Source organism: Mustela lutreola, chromosome 10 (assembly GCF_030435805.1).
Source record: "Mustela lutreola isolate mMusLut2 chromosome 10, mMusLut2.pri, whole genome shotgun sequence".
Classification (NCBI taxonomy): domain Eukaryota; kingdom Metazoa; phylum Chordata; class Mammalia; order Carnivora; family Mustelidae; genus Mustela; species Mustela lutreola.
In genome coordinates this window covers 61,860,403-61,878,703 of record NC_081299.1, presented here as the reverse complement: position 1 = coordinate 61,878,703, position 18,301 = coordinate 61,860,403, and the positions used below count along the sequence as shown (strand labels likewise).

The 18,301-nt window shown below is 38.3% G+C and overlaps 1 protein-coding gene across 4 annotated transcripts in view; it reads right to left on the bottom strand.

Moving 5' to 3' along the window:
- TNNI3K (TNNI3 interacting kinase) overlaps positions 1-18,301 on the bottom strand; it is a 319,782-nt gene that overhangs the window by 84,619 nt on the left and 216,862 nt on the right. For all 4 annotated transcript variants that reach the window (XM_059135899.1, XM_059135898.1, XM_059135897.1 and 1 more), the window contains exons 18-20: positions 10,108-10,160; positions 9,726-9,778; positions 5,419-5,551 (exon numbers count right to left, since the gene is read on the bottom strand). In XM_059135899.1, the coding sequence (XP_058991882.1) occupies positions 5,419-5,551; positions 9,726-9,778; positions 10,108-10,160 (239 nt within the window). The remainder of the gene's footprint in view (positions 1-5,418; positions 5,552-9,725; positions 9,779-10,107; positions 10,161-18,301) is intronic.

Below are 18,301 nucleotides of genomic sequence, written 5' to 3'. Positions count from 1 at the left end.
TACCTGGTTATAAGGGAACGGGATTGGATGAGATACATATCGATGGATTAATTTATCCTAGATTTCTTCTTTACTTTGTCATGATATATCAGAGGAGACAGATCCGGGGGAGACGTAAAATCTGGGAAGCAGGTGTTGGTTTCTTTCTCTGAAATGAATCCAGGACAGCTCTTGTTTGCCAGGTCATACCAGCTCCTTTTTCATCTTGCCTGGTTCTTCTCTCTCTGCTTGGCTTCACACCTTGGCTCCTTCTCTCTCTAATCTTGTCACTTCTCTCACAAATCTGCTCTCTTCCTGGATCCATCATCTTCTGCTGGCTCAGCCAGAAGCCTGAAGTTAACCCTGACTCCTCCCTCTCCCTAGTGCTCTCACCTTGGCCCACCAGCAAGTCCCATTCAAATTTCCCACAACCAGCCTCTCTTTTCTCTTCTAAAGCCACTCCCCTAATTAAGGTCTTCTACATTCTTATCTGGAGTACCTGGTCTCTTTGCCCTGGGTTTCAAGCCTCTTCAATCCAGAATTAGCTTTGTAGCAAGAGAGAGCATTCAAAAATAATACTAGTGTTGTACTATTGCCCTGCTTAAACTCCTGCAGCGACTTTCACTGCGAACACACAGGCCCTTCACCACCTGGCTCTAGGTTTACATTTACAGCATGTGTCTTGTGATGGGTTTCCTTGTATTCTCTGATTCATCCTTACTGAATTATTTGTGCATCTCTCATGCCTCTGCACCTTGCGCATACTGCTTTCTGTTGCAACTTCTTCTCTACCTCCCCACTGTTTATCTATTTAATAGTTTTCATCTTTTTGCAGTTCAGTTATCACCTCCTCTTAGATTCCTTCTCTGATATCCTCTCCCCTTTTGCACAGTCTGGACAGGAGACTCCTCCAGGGAGCATCTTCAGCACTCTGCTTCTCTCTAGTTGGGACTTAACCTCTGCTCTTTACTATGACAGCCTGAGCAATGCCCTATTCCTCTCTGTTTTCCTCTTAACTCTAGCACAGTTCCCAGGCAGAGGAGCCCTCAACAATAGCCTAAAAATAATAATAGTAGCTAATATTTATTGAGTGCTTCCAGTTCCTAGTCACCATTCCAGTCTTTTGAGGTAGGCCTATTATTATGCCCATTTAAAAAATAAAGTGAAGTACAGCTAGGTTAAGTAGCTTGCATACAGTTACAAGGCTCACGTTCTTACACATTATGCCGATTCTCTTAGCCCATGTGGTGTTATCCTGAAAAACGCTTTCTTAAAAACTGAATTAATTGCCAACATTCAGTTTTCTTCTTTTCTTTTTCTTCCTTTCTCTTTCTTTCCTTCTTTGAGAGTGACAGAAGGAGAGAGAGTGTGTGAGCATGGAGGCACAAGGGAGAGAGAGAGAACCTTGAGCAGTCTCTATACCCAACTCAGAGCCCAACATGGGGCTCCATCTCCCAGAGCTCAGGACCCAAGCTGAAATCAAGAGTCAGATGCTTAATTGAATGAGCCACCCAGGCACCCCAAACCTTTAGATTTCTACACAAACACACACAGAAATTCGTTTATATGGTAATAGTGAGCAGTGATCCCTACACTTCTGCATGGCCCTGTTCGGCTGGAGCTGGGTAGCGGCTGTCCCCTGGAGTCAGAGCACGTGACTTCCTGTCCATCACACTGTCCGGGGTCCAGCATTTGCCCAATTCTCCTGACCCTTTGGGCATCTGGTGTCAGGTGATCCATAGAATGCCAGATATGATGGCTTTTTGGTTCTTTCTAAACCTGAGATTATAAGGTTAATTTGAACATGGCCTACACAAAAGAGACTCTAACTTCATGTTCTTCTCCAGGTATACTCATTCCTTGCACAAGAGTCAGTGCCAGTATTTGTGTTCCACTTTCGTATTTCTCTCAGGAGATAGGGTACTACTACTAAATCCAGAAGGAAGAGCCATGTGGAATGTTGCTACTACCGTAACTGATAATGTTGTCAAACATTGTAGTCATGGATTTGTTCCTCTTCGTAAGTGGCTAATATGTAGCTTATACTGAATCTGATGCTTCACACAATTTATTGTGGAACATATGCTAGATTGCCTAACCACTGCAATGATATAAGGAGTCTCATTTCTTGATGCACGGTCACTGTCCAACTTTAAAAAATTCAACATCTATCATAAATTCTCTTTCCGATAAAGTACGGTAAGTTCTAATATCTGGGATATTGGAATCCAGTTATTCTTAGGCAAGGCTTTTAACGGTTTTATTATATAATATTCTCTCTTTAAAGGGTAAATATTTCTGGGTGGTTCCTGACAGAAAGGATCTTTATCTCTCCAAAATATTCATGTGTAATTAGCAGAGGATAATGGAGTAGAGAAAATTCCAAAACTGTATGAGTAAAATATGATAAATAGTATAATAAATGATGACTTGGGGGCATGGAGGAGATTGGATTAACTCAATATTAGAGAATTAAGGAAGATGTTTTGGGAAGAAGTGATATTTAAGCTAAGATCTAAAAATTAATTAGGGTCATATGACAGTAAGTGAGAAAAATGTCTCAAAGGAAGTGGGGCAGAAGAAGGGAGAGAAGTCAAGTGGCATCAGTTACAGTGATAAAGACAGCAGCTTTGACTAGCATGGTGGCAGGTGAAATTTTTAGGAGTTAGATTTGAGGTATATATCTTATCACTTCTGTTTTTTGTTCATTGTTGTTCACTAGTCTTTGTGCAAGAAGTTAAGAAAAAAGATACAAAAAAATATACAGATTGAAAAGGAAGAAGGTCTTTATTTACAGATCACAAAATCATCTATGTGGAAAATCCCAAACAATGTAGAATAAAGGTACTTGAATGGATAAGTAAATTTAGCAAATATGTAGAGTTCTAGGTTGATATTTAAAAATTAATTATATCTCTCTTCTAACAAAGAACCATTGGACATTGAAATTTTAAAGGATAACATGTACAATAGTATCAAATACAAAATGCATAGAGATGTCTAAAAAAATGTGCAAGGTTTGTATGCTAAAAACTACAAACACACTGACGACAGAAATTAAAGAAGACCTAACTGAAGGGAGAGCTACACCATGGGGACTGATTAGAAGATTCAGTATGCTTACATTGCCAATTCTTCCTAAATTGATCTATATAAACTCAGTGTAATCCACCCCAAATTTCAGTGGGCTTTTTTTTTTTTTTTTGGTAGAAATAAACAAGCTGATTCTAAAATTTACATAGAAAAGCAAAAAGTCTAGAAGAGCCAAAGCGATTTCTATAAAGGAGAACATAGTTGGAAGGTTCATCTAACCTGATTTCAAGACTTAAATGTAACCTTACAATATAATATGCTATTAGAGTAAGGGTAGACATATATCAATAGAACAGAGTTCTAAGGTAAGGCATAGTTCTTAGAATACTCTTAGAGTTCTAAGGGTAGACATATATCAATAGAACAGAGTTCAAAAATAAATATATATATGGGCAATTAAATTTTGACAATACTACCAAAATAATTTAAAGGAGAAAGGAAAGTTTTTTCAACAAACTATGCTGGAAAATTAAACATCCATATTAAAAAACAAATACATTTTTTATGATAAATTTTTAAAAGATTTTTATTCATTTGAGGGGAGAGGGTAGCGCAAACACTGGGAGCCACAGAGAGAGAGGGAGAAGCAGGCTCCCCACTGACGCTGGGACTCTAGGATCATGACATGAGCCAAAGGCAGATGCTTAACTGACTGAGCCACCCAGGTGCCCAAAAAACAAATAAATTAGCAAAAGAATAACAAAAGTTCATACCTGTGCCATTAAAAAAAAGACAAATATATTTTATAAATATAAAGCCTAAACCTCTAAGAGTTCTTTAAGAAAACATAGGAGGAAATCTTTTGGCCTTATTGATGAAACCATATTTTAGAAAGGATACAAAAAATGTGATTTAAAACTTTGATAATGTAGACTTCATTGAAACTAAAAACTTCTTTCAAGACATTGCTAGGACTATGAAAAGGCAAGCCACAGACTAGAGAAAAACACTTTCAAAATGCATAGCAGATGAAAGACTTCTACCTAGAATCTAAGAACTCTTACAAGTGAATAATAAGGCAATGTGAACAAACACTTCACCAAGGGAGGAGGCACGAACACACATAAACATGTGAAAAGATCATCAACATCATTAGCTGTCAGAGAATTATAATACTACAGCAGCATACCATTAGATACCTACTTAAATGGCTAATATTTGATTTTAAACAGGTGACAAAAAAGTCCTGGCAAGGATGTGTAGCAACTGGAATTCTAATCCACTGCTGGTGGGAATCCATAATGGTACAAACGCCTTAGAAAAACTCTTTTCATAAGATCTGGTAATTATCTCTTACATATTTATTCAAGAGTAATAAAACCATCCACACAAAGACCTAAATGGCTTTACCTATCTTATTCATAGTAGTCCCAAAGTAAGAATAATCCAAATAATCATCAACTTGTAAATCCATAATTAAATTTAGACATATCCACACAATGGAATATTACTCAGGGACAAAAAAAAATGAATTACTAAAAATCAACAACATGATTTCATTTATAGGACATACTGGAAAAGGCAAACCTGTAAAGCCATAAATCAGATGAGTGATTGCTGGGGACAAATTTCCAGTCGCATGGTGAATACAAGAAAGTAAATAGAATGACAAGACATAAAATCAAATAAAATGAAGAGCAGATGCAAATAAAATTTACCTTAAACCTCAAGTATGTGTATATTTTTCATGTGATTAGACTGCATACCTCTGCAGTCTACATGTACACAGAGTCTAATGTATCTTATCACCCAAAATTAGGCTCACTCACAAAGCCCCATTTTTGGAAGGTATCCATTTATGTAATACAAAATTACCACGAAAAGCAATTTCCTTCTATAACGTGAGACAAGCAGAAAACAGTCCCGAGAGTTTATTTTTATGTGTTGCTACTTTCAGCTCACCCTTATATACACACTAAAAAGAAGCATCAGAATCTAATCTCAAAAAAAAATAGATATTACAGTGTCTACATTATTGGCACACGCTTTAAAACAAATTGAGGGGCGCCTGGGTGACTCAGTCAGTTGTGTCTGCTTTTGGCTCAGGTCACGGTCGGTCTCAGGGTCCTGGGATCGAACCCTGCCTCCGGCTCCTGGCTCAGTGGGGAGTCTGCTTATCCCTCTCCCCATTACTTGTGCTCTTTCTCTCTCACTATCTCTCTTTCTCAAATAAATAAATACAATTTTTTAAAACAAAACAAAACAAAACAACCAAATTGAAATTGTTTACTTACTTCTCACCTTGCCAACCCACCAAGAGTATTACTTTTTGGAAATAAGTGTTTCTTGAAGTCATGAAAATGCACAGAACTCTGGAAAACAGAGAAACTTGGCAGGATGTCTTACCTGGCTTGAGATGAGCGAATGGAATTTCACCGGTGAGGAGTTCCCATAGACACAGAGCATAGCTGAAGACGTCAGCTTTGATAGTGTAGCGTGTGCACTGAGTGAACACCTCAGGAGCCATCCAGCGGAGGTTCTGTGTGTCCAGAAACATCCACAAGTCATTTACCAAATGTTTAGTTATCCCATTGTAGAACACCGTTTTTCTTAGTAAGGATTTAAGTGTTCTCCCATTGTTCTCAAAAGATATAAACATAAAATAACATTGATTGCCCTATACTGTGCAATAAACTGGTGTGTTTATACATAAACAGTAGGTTTTCTATTGTTGCTCATTTTAGCGAAGAGCATTTTTTTAAATCATTGGAAGATCATGAGATTCATAATTCTTCCAAAAATATTGCAACAATATTAATCATCAAGTAACTCTGCATTTTATAAAATGATGATTACAGCAGCAGCATTTTCTGTTTACTTCTGAGCATCTTACCCCTAGAAACTATACAGGCTTCTGAAAAGCCAATCACGATTCATCCAAGAACTCTATGCCTCCCTGGGGGTGAATCACACATGTGGGAGGCACCTTCCCTCCTTTAGATCTTCAGGTTGTAATTTAGGAAGTCACTAAATTAAACCCTTAAACAGTGCCTTCATGACTGAGGAGAGAAAGGACCTTAGGGGGGCACCCAGAATACTCCTACAAAGCAGATATCTTACTGGCAGGATCACATCTGTCATATCACCTTTGTTGGTCCAGTTGTGTTATTTCTGAATGTGGTTTGCGCAATAAGTATTCCAGGACCAAAGTCTATAAACTGTTATAATTTTCTCTGTACCAAGTTTCATATTCATGTTTTGATGGCATTATTTACATTTTTTTTCACTTGCAGTTATATATTTTTTGGTTTTAAATATAAGTTTCCATTCCGGGATGGATGCAAATGCATAATTTTGGTTTATTTGTGGTTTAGGGGAAAGAGCACTAGGTTTTGAGTCAGGAGATGAAAATTCCAGTTCTAGCTCTACCACTGCCTGTTTGGGCAGCTCTGGACAAATCTCATAAGCTTCCTGGACCTCAGATTCCTCAAGGGCAAAACAAAGGAGGCAAGCCCTTTCAGGTCTAAAATTCCATGGAGTCATAACCTTATCAATGAAGTTCACCAAACACCTTCTTTGTATTTTCACTGAAGGAAACCAGTATCCTTTTATTGCTCTTCCCGAAATTCTATGCAGAGCTGGCTGCTGATAATTCTTTTGAAGTGTCTACCTTATTTTGAAATCAGGCATAATTACAGCATTCCAAGAATATCTCTATTCCGATTATGGTACTTATATGCAATTCTTTCACATGAGCTTTCACATTTCAAATAACCCCCACTTACGTAGCAGATTATGCATTGTGACACAACATTGCATAAGTGGAAGTAGGCATACAATGTGCCCATTTTTCCACAGGGGAGTGATAGAGTAATTAGCCAACTTACACAAGGCCACATAACTAGTAGGAAACAAAATAGTCTTCAAAATTAATCTAGAGTAGTGCTGTGCTTAAAGACTACACTGCTAGGATAAAAAAATTACTTCTTGTTGGTGACATTCAATTCAATTTTTTCCACAGAAATTTATTTAGCCAGTCTGGATGTATTTGAGAATCACAGTGGCTTTTAAAAGATACAGGGGAAACTTTTAAAAGATACAGGCACTTAAGATCAACCCCAGGCCAATGAAATCAGAATTTCTTGGGGAAACTTTTAAAAGATACAGGCACTTAAGATCAACCCTAGGCCAATGAAATCAGAATTTCTTGGGGTTAGATCCAAGTGGCATACTTTTTAAACAAGTTCTTGAAGTGATTCCAGTGTGCAGCTGGGGTTGAGAACTACTGATTTAGCTATCTCTATGTCCCAGGTCTGTGTGTCCTGTCAAAAGGAGGACTCATTCTTTTCTACCTCCCTTACCTCATATCTTACCATTCTCCTCTTGCTTACTCCACTCCAGTCAGTCTCTTCTTGAACACACAGAGAATTTTTCTGCAGGGCCTTTGCACTTACTCTGTATTCCTCTTCCCCCCACATGGGTGACTGCTGGTCAGGTCTCTCATCAAATGTTATCTTTCCTTCTTGCCCTATCTAAATGGCACCCTACTACTCTCCATTCATATCCTGTGCTTTGCTTTTTCTTCATAACACTTGTCTCTTCACAACATTGTCTCTTAACAATATATATTGTTAATTTGTTCAGTGTCTATCTCTTTTTAGTAGAATATTAGCTCCATAGGAATAAGAAAATTTATTTGTTTACTGTAATATCCCCAGTTCCTAGAAGAATATCTGGTCTCTAGTAAAGAGCCCACAGATATTTGTTGGATGAATGAGTGAAGTCTAATTGGGGAAACCAGCATGCATAATCCTGCTTACAATACGACACGGTCCGTGATGTGGTTCCTGCTTTCTGCTCTAATCCATCTTTTGCTCTCTCTTCCTCTCACAGTGCATGCCAACAATGCCAACCTATTTGAAGTTCCCCTAGGAAGTCTGATATTTCTTATTCTCCCCTGTGACTTTGCTCATACTGTTGTTCATTCTACCTGCCACTCCTTTCTGTTTTCCCTACAGCTAATTTATTCCCATTCATCCCACCTGAGCTCCCATGATGCTTTGTCACACCTTATTTACCACAAAATTTCCACACTGCTTTCAATCTTTCTGCTTATTACCATGTTTTCCCCATTAGAAAATGAGCTCCTTGAGATCAAGGACTAAACTTTTCTTCACATTTTGCATTTCTCATCTTTTGCACAATGCCTGATACAGGGCAGGCCCTCAATAAATGTTTGTAGACTGAATAAATAAGAGTTTAAGTTAGCAGTGCAAAATGCACAAAAGCACGGACAGAAGAGTACATGGGGAGGAGGCAGTGGGGAGGGGATGTTATGGAAGGGAAGTTACTTAAAATGGATATAATTTCCTGAGTCTTACGAGATGAGTAGACTGCTTTTAGGTGGGGTGGAGTAGAAAGCTATCCAGGTAGAGAATACCACACTAGGAGAGTCACGGGGCTGTGAAGGTGAATGGCATGTTTGCGGCATGACCAGGAGGGTTGTGTGCTGGGCTGTAGGAGATCTGAGAGAACTTACTGTGGGAGAAGGGGTCACAGAGTGGCTCTGAGCCAGACTGGGGAGGACAGGAGGCTGCTAGATAATGAATTTGGATTTGGCCTGTGGGTAGTAGAGATATATATATATGGATCTATATCTATATAATCTCCATATATATTTATTTATTTATGTGTGTGAGAGAGGGAGAGAAAGAGCATGCATGCACAGGGAGTGAGGGTGCCCAGAGGAAGAAGGAGAGAAGATATCCATTGAGTATGGAGCACGATGTGGGGCTCGATCCTGGGACCCTGAGATCACGGTCTCAGCCGAAATCAAGACGGATGCTTAACTGACTGAGCTATCCAGGTGCCCTGGGTAGTGGGTATCTTTGATGATTTATAAGAGGAAGTGAACTGACAGAACCCAATACTTGTCTGATGTTGCAAAGAATGAACTGGAAGAGAATACTGGAGTTAGAATCCTACTTCTAGTTCAGAGGAGAGATGAAGACCTGCACTGAGGTGGAAAATGAGAGGTTGGGTTGAACTGAAAACAAGCATGCAAACAGACAGGAAAAGTGAGTAAAGTCAGTGGAAGCAGGGAAGGAAGGAATGAAAATTACCTCAAACATGGGTAATTAAATAACAGAGGGGGTCTAGAATGAGAAGTTACTTTTTGGGGGTGGCGGGGAGCAAAGGAGAGAGCAGGTAAGGAATTTAATAGCAGGCATCTTGAGTACAATTATGCTTGCTTCAGATGTTATAACATATTTTACTTAAATATTAATGTTTGGTTATGTGACATATTGCCTTATGATGTTAAAGTCGAAAAAAGTTGTTAATAGATGCTGGTTAACTACAGATTCTATAGTTCGTTACTGATTAAACATTCACTCCACTGCTGAATAAAGAAGATCTAAAACTGAGAACCAATTAACTATGCCTGCCATGTACTTTTTAAAGTTATATTTTAAACAAGTTGTGTATTACTTTGCCCATAGCCCTTCCCAAATATATATCTAATCTATTTTTCTGGTAGAGCCTTGAAAGAGTTCTTTTGAGGGCTTACTGAAAATAAAAACATAAAACATCATCCTGCCCCTGGGACCATGACAATGCTTCCAGTTAAAGCTGCTTTCCTCTCACTTCGTCTCATGCTGAGTTTACACATTTTAATTGTTTCATAATTATAGGGAACACAAGCAGCAGCAAACCCCGGGTTGTTTTGTCATGTTGTCTTCATCTAGAGACTGTAGAAATCTTGATTCTGAGGGAGAGAGAAAACAAATTCATGTCAAAGGAAATATCTTTAAAAACAAGGTTAAAATCACAGATAAAATTTTGAAACCCCAAGAGCCTCTACCTTATTTAAATGCTCACTTCCTTTTTTTTTTTTTAGTCTGGGATATCAAAGGGGAAAAACTGAAAATAAACAATATACTTTTGAGAATCAGGGTCACTTAAATTTGAATGACTTAGAGAAGCATAGCTGTCAGTGTGAAATCCATTTTCAGATTCATCAGATAATATTAGGCACCAACTAGGAAGGAAGAAAGAGACTGATGTCATTTGGGGTATTATTCATGGAAATCTCACCTCCAAAATCTGCCACCACAGCATGCCCGTCCTCACAGAGAAGAATATTGTGACTATAAAAAAACAAAACAAAACCAAACAAAAAACAACTTTCAGTAGACTTTATTATTTCTGAATCTGAATTTCTGAAATCTGAATTCTGAATTCTGAATTTATGAATCTTAAGGAAGAGAATGATATGTGTTTACCCAGATGATAAAGAAGCTCCAACAGATGACCAGCGATCTTAAGTTAGTGAGTCTGATTTTCCTAATTTTGCTAATTCAAAAGGAATATATACAAAATCATTTTATATCTAACTTGGAAAGCACACGCAGTATCCAACTTTGAGTATATCTTCTAAACTTGTCAAAAAGTCCCATTAGCTGAAGATCAGTTTTTCAAATCTTTGAGGTTCAGTTGCTAATACAATTGTAACAGACTCGGACAAAGGCATCTGTGAGCATATGAGATCAGAGCTAGAGAACCAGCTTGCTGGAACCCTAGGCATAAGGACAGTTCAAGTCAGAGCTCAATAAGAACACAGTAAAAGGACCCTTTGTGGAAAATGTCTTGGCCAATATCTTCTAGCTACAATTCCAGGAAGAAAGAGCGTTTTTAAACCTGATACTAGATATACCACCTTTTAAGGTTTTAGGAAAGAAAATGTATAAAGGTCATCAAAGTCTTTCCAAACCATAATTCAAACTAGATTAAGAATGTCCTTCTTTTTCAAAAAGTAAATCAAGAATCAAGACTGGGAAAGACCAAAAAAGATTGTTCCTCACACATGTTGGTGAAATGAGTTGTGGGGTATCTTACAGACGAGCATATCTTTGAGTGCTTCTTACTGAATGCCTTTCTTCATGCTCATTTCACATTTGGCTTGCAAATAAGTCACTTCAGAATTAGGAGATCCTTCACTGGATTTTTTTTTTCTTTCTTTTTTTTTTTTAGTGTCCATAGGCTATCCCATGTTTTATTGCCTCTATCCTTAGTTGTTTTGCTCCATGATCAATATAAAGAGGTTATGAACCTAATTTTCTAGGCCTGAGTAAGACAAATAAGACATTGAATCCTTTACACAAATGCTTTTTGGTGTTGACTGGAGCTTTATAAGAAAGTTACTTTTGTACTTCCCTAGTATTATTAGTGAACTTTAGTTCTGTGATAGAGACTTAATCCTCTCTCAACTACCAAAAATCCAGAATGTGTTTAAAGTCACTTTGTTTGGAAAAACCCAGTGCAGAAGTAATCAAGGATGTCAAAACAAAACCCTGAAATGTTCTTTTTAACCACAAATTTATCAGTTGCTACATGTGATGACTGTCATGATAAAGAACTTGATAGCATCAGGAGCTCTCTGGAAGTTCAAGTACAACAAGAAAAATGCATCTAATGTTGTACCACTATTTGTTGAAGGATTTATGGGAGTTTCAATCCCACATCCATTGGCCTATCAAAAGATAATGGGTGTTTCATTTTAAAGATATCATTAAAATACATACCAAATAGGGAGTTCTAATTATCACACATTTATATGTATAGCTTCCTGTCTGTTACTTTGTTTTAATTCCAATTAGTTACCCAGAACAGTGGTTATTAAAAAAAAATGTTTTTAGGAGTATCATTTCAAGATGTAAAACAGATTTGTAAATGGAGCTGCTGCTCTAGTTCAATATAGGGAAAGCCTCCCAGAACAACTGGTTAAATTTTCACTTTTTCCATCATAGTAGTCATCCAGGCAATAGCTTAAAATCGCGGATCTGAGAACCCCCAGAAAAGTTACATCTGTATGGAATACTTATTTATTTGTTTGCTTAAATTTCTCCCAAAGTAAATATTTTATGTTAATAAGAGCTAGCTGGAATTGGGGTGGAGGGTTTAGCAAAATTTTGCCCTTTTATCAAAGAAATTTAAGTGAATTAGGTCCCTGGGATATCCAGGGCATCATGGTATGAGAAGCAGGATACCTCAGGATGCATGGATTATGCTCACTGCTGTACCTCTGGTGTTTTTAGCATACACATTACCTTGGAGCATTCAATAAACATCTGTTGAACAAATAAATCAAAAGAAATAGAAAATAGTCATGAATACTTTTCAAATACCATTCATCAATCTACTGATAAATATTTAGAATTCACAAAATCCTACGATGGGAAGAGACATTAGAACTTAGTATAACCCTCTCAGTTCCTAGAAGAGTCCAAAACTCAGAGAATTTGAGTGTATCAGTGGAGATTACACAGGTAACTAGTAACAGTGAAGACAAAGACTCTAGTTCATGAAGGTGACTCTCTCAGATCTTAGAATAGAGACTAGAAAACGGTAGGTGAGAAATGCATTTTATGAATCATTCTTGTTTTAGGTTATGAACCTTTCCTCCAAGATGATATTTAATTTCCTCATATTATCAAGATACTCTGAGAGATGCAACGTGAGGCAAGTTATGAATTTCATCTTCAAGGAACTTAAAATCAGCTGATAAAAATAAAAATGAATGTGGCTTATGTAAGAATTCAAAGAAAATAGTGTAGGTTAAAAAAAGAAATTATTTTTGAAGTGGGACTTGAGGGAAAGTCTGTAAGTCTATAAATATAAATTGGCTGAATGTTGGTCATGTATCAAGAAATTTTCTATATTCTGGGATACACAGTGGTAAACGAGACAGGCAAAGAGTTTGTGAGCAGACGTAGTGAGGAGAAAATGGGGCCGAAGATAATGGGAGAAAAGAAGTCTAAGTTGGAGGATGATCTTAGAAAGGTCTAGAGTTAGGGATACTTACAGTTTCTATCAGGAATTATAGGAAGATATACTTCCTAATTGGAGTACGTGCTGTAGAATAATGGAGGGAAATTTAGTAGAGGTGGTGTTGGATTCTTACAAGGAAAGATGAAAGTGGAAGGGAGTTCTAGGCCTGATACAAGGAGACAGAACTCCTGTGTTCTTAACACACAGTAGTAAATTACACAAAACAAAGGATGAAATGACAGTTTAGGAACATAAGGTGATCTGCGTTCATACCAGCAAATGGGACCAAATGTCAAAAAGGATACTATGAAAATAATACTGCAGAACTTTCGGAAGTGCTGGAACAAAATAAAATTTTCTATTTACTTCAAGATTGTCTTTTGGATTTGCCCATTCCTTCTCTAACCACTCAGTAACCATGGAAACTAACTTTAAGAACTACCTCTAAGATTCAGCCATTCATTTTATTAGTTACTGCTGAGTCATGGTTCCTATTACCCGGAGTGAAGTATATAGAGAGAGATAGGCAGGGGTGAAGCTGAGAGAATCTGTGCTGATCAGTGACAGCACTAACTAAGGCTTTGTGCTGGCCCTTGTGGGGGGTCAGAGAGTCATCAGCATCAGGGTTGAGGATACCTAGGGGAGGGGAGGAGCTTAGAGCTGAAGTCAGTTAAGACAATAGAAGTGGTACAATTATTATTAGTGGTAACTTCAAGAGTTTAATTACTGAGATTTGTCCTGAATGGCGAGTTTTGAGACGAGTGAGAATAGTGAAAGTTGTAGGGCAGTAACAGAGAGGGTAGCAGTAAAGAAAAAAGGGAGTAAGTATTGCGTGAGAGCCTTCTGTAGGAAAGCACTGGTGTTTTCATGATTCTTCCATTCCTCATGGAGCCACTATGTGGTTGGTATTAGCATATCTATTCTGCGGATGGATAACTGAGGATCACAGTGGTTACATAAGATGGCCAGTATCAGAGCTAGTAAGAAATGGAGGCAGCATTCAATTTTCAGGCTCCAGAGTTTACACTTTTTTAAGGGGAAGCTGACTCACACATCATCCAGATAGGCCTTGAGGAGCCAGGACTCTTCAGCTTGCTGTCTAGATAGAAATTACAGAAAGTCTGCTTGAGTGAAGAAAGATCTGACAGCTAGTGCTAAAAATTTCTGTGTTCAATGTATATGACTATAAGGTAATGAGAATGAAGTCAACAAGCTACATGGAAATAAATCGAATACACCTCTGATCCACCAAGACACAGCAGGCAAAGATTAACCTTCTTCCCTGGTAGAGTGTGGTTAATAGGTCATATGTTGATGAATGAAGCACAATCCCTGTGAACGGGACATCTGCAATCTGACCTGGGAATCCAGCTAGGCACACAAAGAGTGTCATCAGGATCAGAAGAGTGAAAGGAAATAAGATGATGAGAATTCTAAGATTTTTTTCTTCCCTAGGAGACCACCTGGGAGGTTCACTTTATCCATTTGCTTCTATATGAAATTCTGGGGGGAGACCGTTTTCTGTTACACATGACGCTTTACAGAGTATCTTCACGTACATAGCATTTGGTGAAAATATCCCTGTGAGTCAGACCCTTTTGATTTGAATTTGTTAGATAAATAAACCTCTCAGTAATTGATTGAACTAGCCCTTTAGCCCAAATCCTATTATCTGGGGGAAAAGGACTGAGAAATAAGGAGCTGTAGATGAGAAGAGAGAGTTACAGTGGAAGGAAGGAGGACAATGGTGAACAGATGTTTTAATATACACAAGTGTACACATCTGTAACACACACACACACACACTTGATGCTAAAACTCTGAAAACATCTTTAAGGGTGCCATGATGCTGAGGAATGATCTCCATATGGCAGGAGGTTTGGTAACCATACAAGGAAGTTCACCCTCTTACACTGTTGGTGGGAAAGCAAATTGGTGCAGCCACTTGAGAAAACAGTGTGGAGGTTCCTCAAAAAAATAAAAAATAGAGCTACCCTATGACCCAGCAATTGTACTACTGGGTATTTACTCCAAAGATATGGATGCATTGAAAAGAAGGGCCATATGCACCCCAGTGTTCATACAGCAATGTCCACAATAGCCAAACTGTGGAAAGAGCCAAGATGCCCTTCAATAGACAAATGGATAAAGAAGATGTGGTCCATATACACAATGGAATATTACTCAGCTATCAGAAAGGATAATTACCCAACTTTTGCATCAGCTTGGATGGGACTAGAGGAGGTTATGCTAAGTGAAATAAGTCAAACAGAGAAAGTCAATTATCATATGGTTTCCCTTATTTGTGGAACATAAGGAACAGCCTGGAGGACAACAGAGAAGGGAAAAATGAAGGGGGAGAAATCGGACTGGGAGACGAACCATGAGAGACTACAGACTCTGGGAAACAAACGGAGAGTTTTAGAAGGAAGGGGGTTGGGGGGAATGGGTGAGCCTGGTGATGGGTATTAAGGAGGGAATGTATTGCATGGAGCACGGGGCCTTAGATGCAAATGATGAATCATGGAACACTACATCACAAACTAATGATGTGCTGTATGGTGACTAACATAACATAATTAAAAAAAAATACAAGGAAGTTCGAGAGATAAACATCAATAAGTTCTTCATACTTACAGTAATTTTTGGCATTTCTAGATCTAACATTTTGATTTCATCTAAACAAGTGTGATTCTAATAGTCTGTGCTGTTTGTGGACTTGAAATTTTGTTGTGTGAAGTGAGGCTCAAGCTCTGAAGCAAGCAGCTTAGCCGATGAGTGTGCCAAGTCAACCATGCAGCGCCAGTAGCTCAAAGGGTTTTATTGCAGTCTTTGGTGATCATGCCTTACAGGAGAAACGGTATGCTGGAATGGAAGTCACCAATGTGGATTTCTGCACAGGTTTACCCTTCTTGCTTAGAAGGCCTCATTCTGTGATAGAAACCTCAGTGTCTGCTTTCAAAGAGATGACAATCTGATTGGGAATGAAATGCAAACCGAAAGGAAGAAACATTATCATACAATAGGTAGACTGTAAAGTGGCTTTTATGGTCAGAGACCTAGAAAAGAATATAGTGACTGTGAGAATTAATTCTGGAAAATATCATTAAGGTAAAAGAGAAGGTCTTAAGAAATAGGATGAAGAGAAGGGAGTATGTAGGAAAAGGACGCAGAGTCAGAATACCTGGTTTTTGCTGTTACTAGTCCCGTGAATTTGGACAAAAAATAATTTCAACTTTTTGAATCTTCCTTTCTCGTCTTTAAAACTTGTGAGAGGAATGAAGAACCAGAGATCACACATACATGGAGGGGCACTTGGGTGGCTTAGTCAATTAAATGTCTGCCTTCGGCTCAGGTCATGATCCCAGATCCTGGGATGGAGTCCCCCATTGGGCTCCCTGCTCAGTGAGGAGTCTGCTTCTCCCTCTCTGCCCCCCCACTCCTTCTTTCTCTAGTTCACTCTCTCTCAAATAAATAAAATGTTAAAAAAAGAGATCACACATGGAGCTTTGTAAATTCTGAAGTGCTAAATAGGTATTGGTTATTATTAAAATATGGAAGACCTAGCTTACAGAGTGTTTGTAACTTACAAGCAATGCCCTTTGTAAATGATAAAGCCATGTACTGGGTAGGAATCAAGTGATGAGTCTTGGAAACAATATGACTTTCCGAATCAAAACCCACAGGAGAAGCTGACTTCACTATGGAGTGTTTCAACTCACTCTTAGCCCTAGAGAGTCTCTTCTTCTTCCATTCCCATTGTCTAATTCTATAAAACTGTTGCTACTTTGATTGAATGACTGCATTTCACCCAAAGGAATCTTTGTTCCCCTGACTGCATTGAAAGCGCAGTATTTGGAGTTGGCTTTCGCTTTGTCTCTTATCATGAAGCAAATGATTTGGGTCAATTGTTTATGTAACAGAACTGACTATTTGTCTCTTTGAAATGTCTGTCCCTTACAGATGACTCCACAATAAAGTTCTTTTAACCTTAACAATGTATGCACTTAGCAGAATACAAAATATAACTGAAGGCAAGATTTACTTTATCCAATGCGAATACAATCCCTGCTCTGACCTTCAGTTCTTTCTTCCATAGTAACACAGTTCTCTTTCAGAAAAGAATAAGCTGTTTTCAGTGTGGTGTGTGTGTATGTATTTATATCTTTTAAGTATTTTCTCTAGTTTTTGTTTATACAAAAGTGAATGGAAGTTAAATTCTGCTGGTTCTGACTTTTTTTTTTTTTTACTCCAACCTCAGAACTGAGTTAATTTAATGAAGTCATTATGTAAGCATCATGAGTCTTTTCATTTTAATTGCCTATATTGAAAATTTACCTAAAGTGCTTAAATGATTCATAATCAGTTGGTTATGCACTATAGTCCAATACTAATTGTCACTATTAATCAGACTGGCCTGATTATTAGACCATTTTCCAATTCTGACTTACCTCCAGAGCCAGACTGGAGTTCATGATGGCCTTAGAAGGATCAAGGTGACTTGCTACTCTCACTCTGGTTCCATTAGGTGTTTTTTTCTAAGCCACTTAAAAAAATCCACATAAATATTAATTCATTTTTTTTTTCTGAATTATAGAGCCATGTAATTGACTATGTCCGTTGCTACTAACAAACACTAGTTTAAGGGCACCGTGGCCAACCTCTCAGTGTCCTTATTTGAAGAGATGACAGCCTCAGAAGTGTAAACCTAATAATGCAACAGCAATGCTCTCCAGACTTGCTATAAGCCACTGTTTTCTGATAAATGCCTGAAGGTGATTAACTTACATGATTAAAGACACATGGCTATCGGCATGCCTGGAAGCATTCCAAGGGTTAAATCAGTGGAAGCAATTAGGCTTCATTTTGAATCTCATCACACTGTGAAAGTCATTCGTTTACAAACACATCTGCCTGACAAGCAATCATTCAGACCTGATGCTGAGGAGTCCCAGATCTGCCTGTTGCCAGTTTTGCTGGTGGTACTCCTTGATGGCCCAGAACTCTCTGCTCCAGACCTCCCTCTGGGGAGTTACCACATTCTTGACTTTCAGCAGAGGCAGCTACACTGTTCTAGCCTATTAAGTTCCCCTTAAAAACCCTTCCTAAACCTTTGCCACTAACAAAATGTGGCTCTGTACCTCTCCATATGGAACCCCCGTACTCTGAGCTGCTTCCAGTTTGTTTCAAGTATAATGTAAGGTGATTCTTAGATCCTTGAAATGCAGTGCAACTCACCTCTACTAACTTTGGAGCTCTGTGCCTTTTCCTAAAAAAAAATATTTCCAAGTCATGTAGATCATCTCCGTGCAGTCACAGAAGCATACTTGCCTCCCTTCCTTCCACCCTTCCTGCCCCCTGCCTCCTTCCCTCCCTTTCTTTCTTTCTGACATTTTTCTTCTTCTTCTTTTTTTAAAATTTTATTTATTTATTTGACAGAGGTTACACGTAGGCAGAGAAG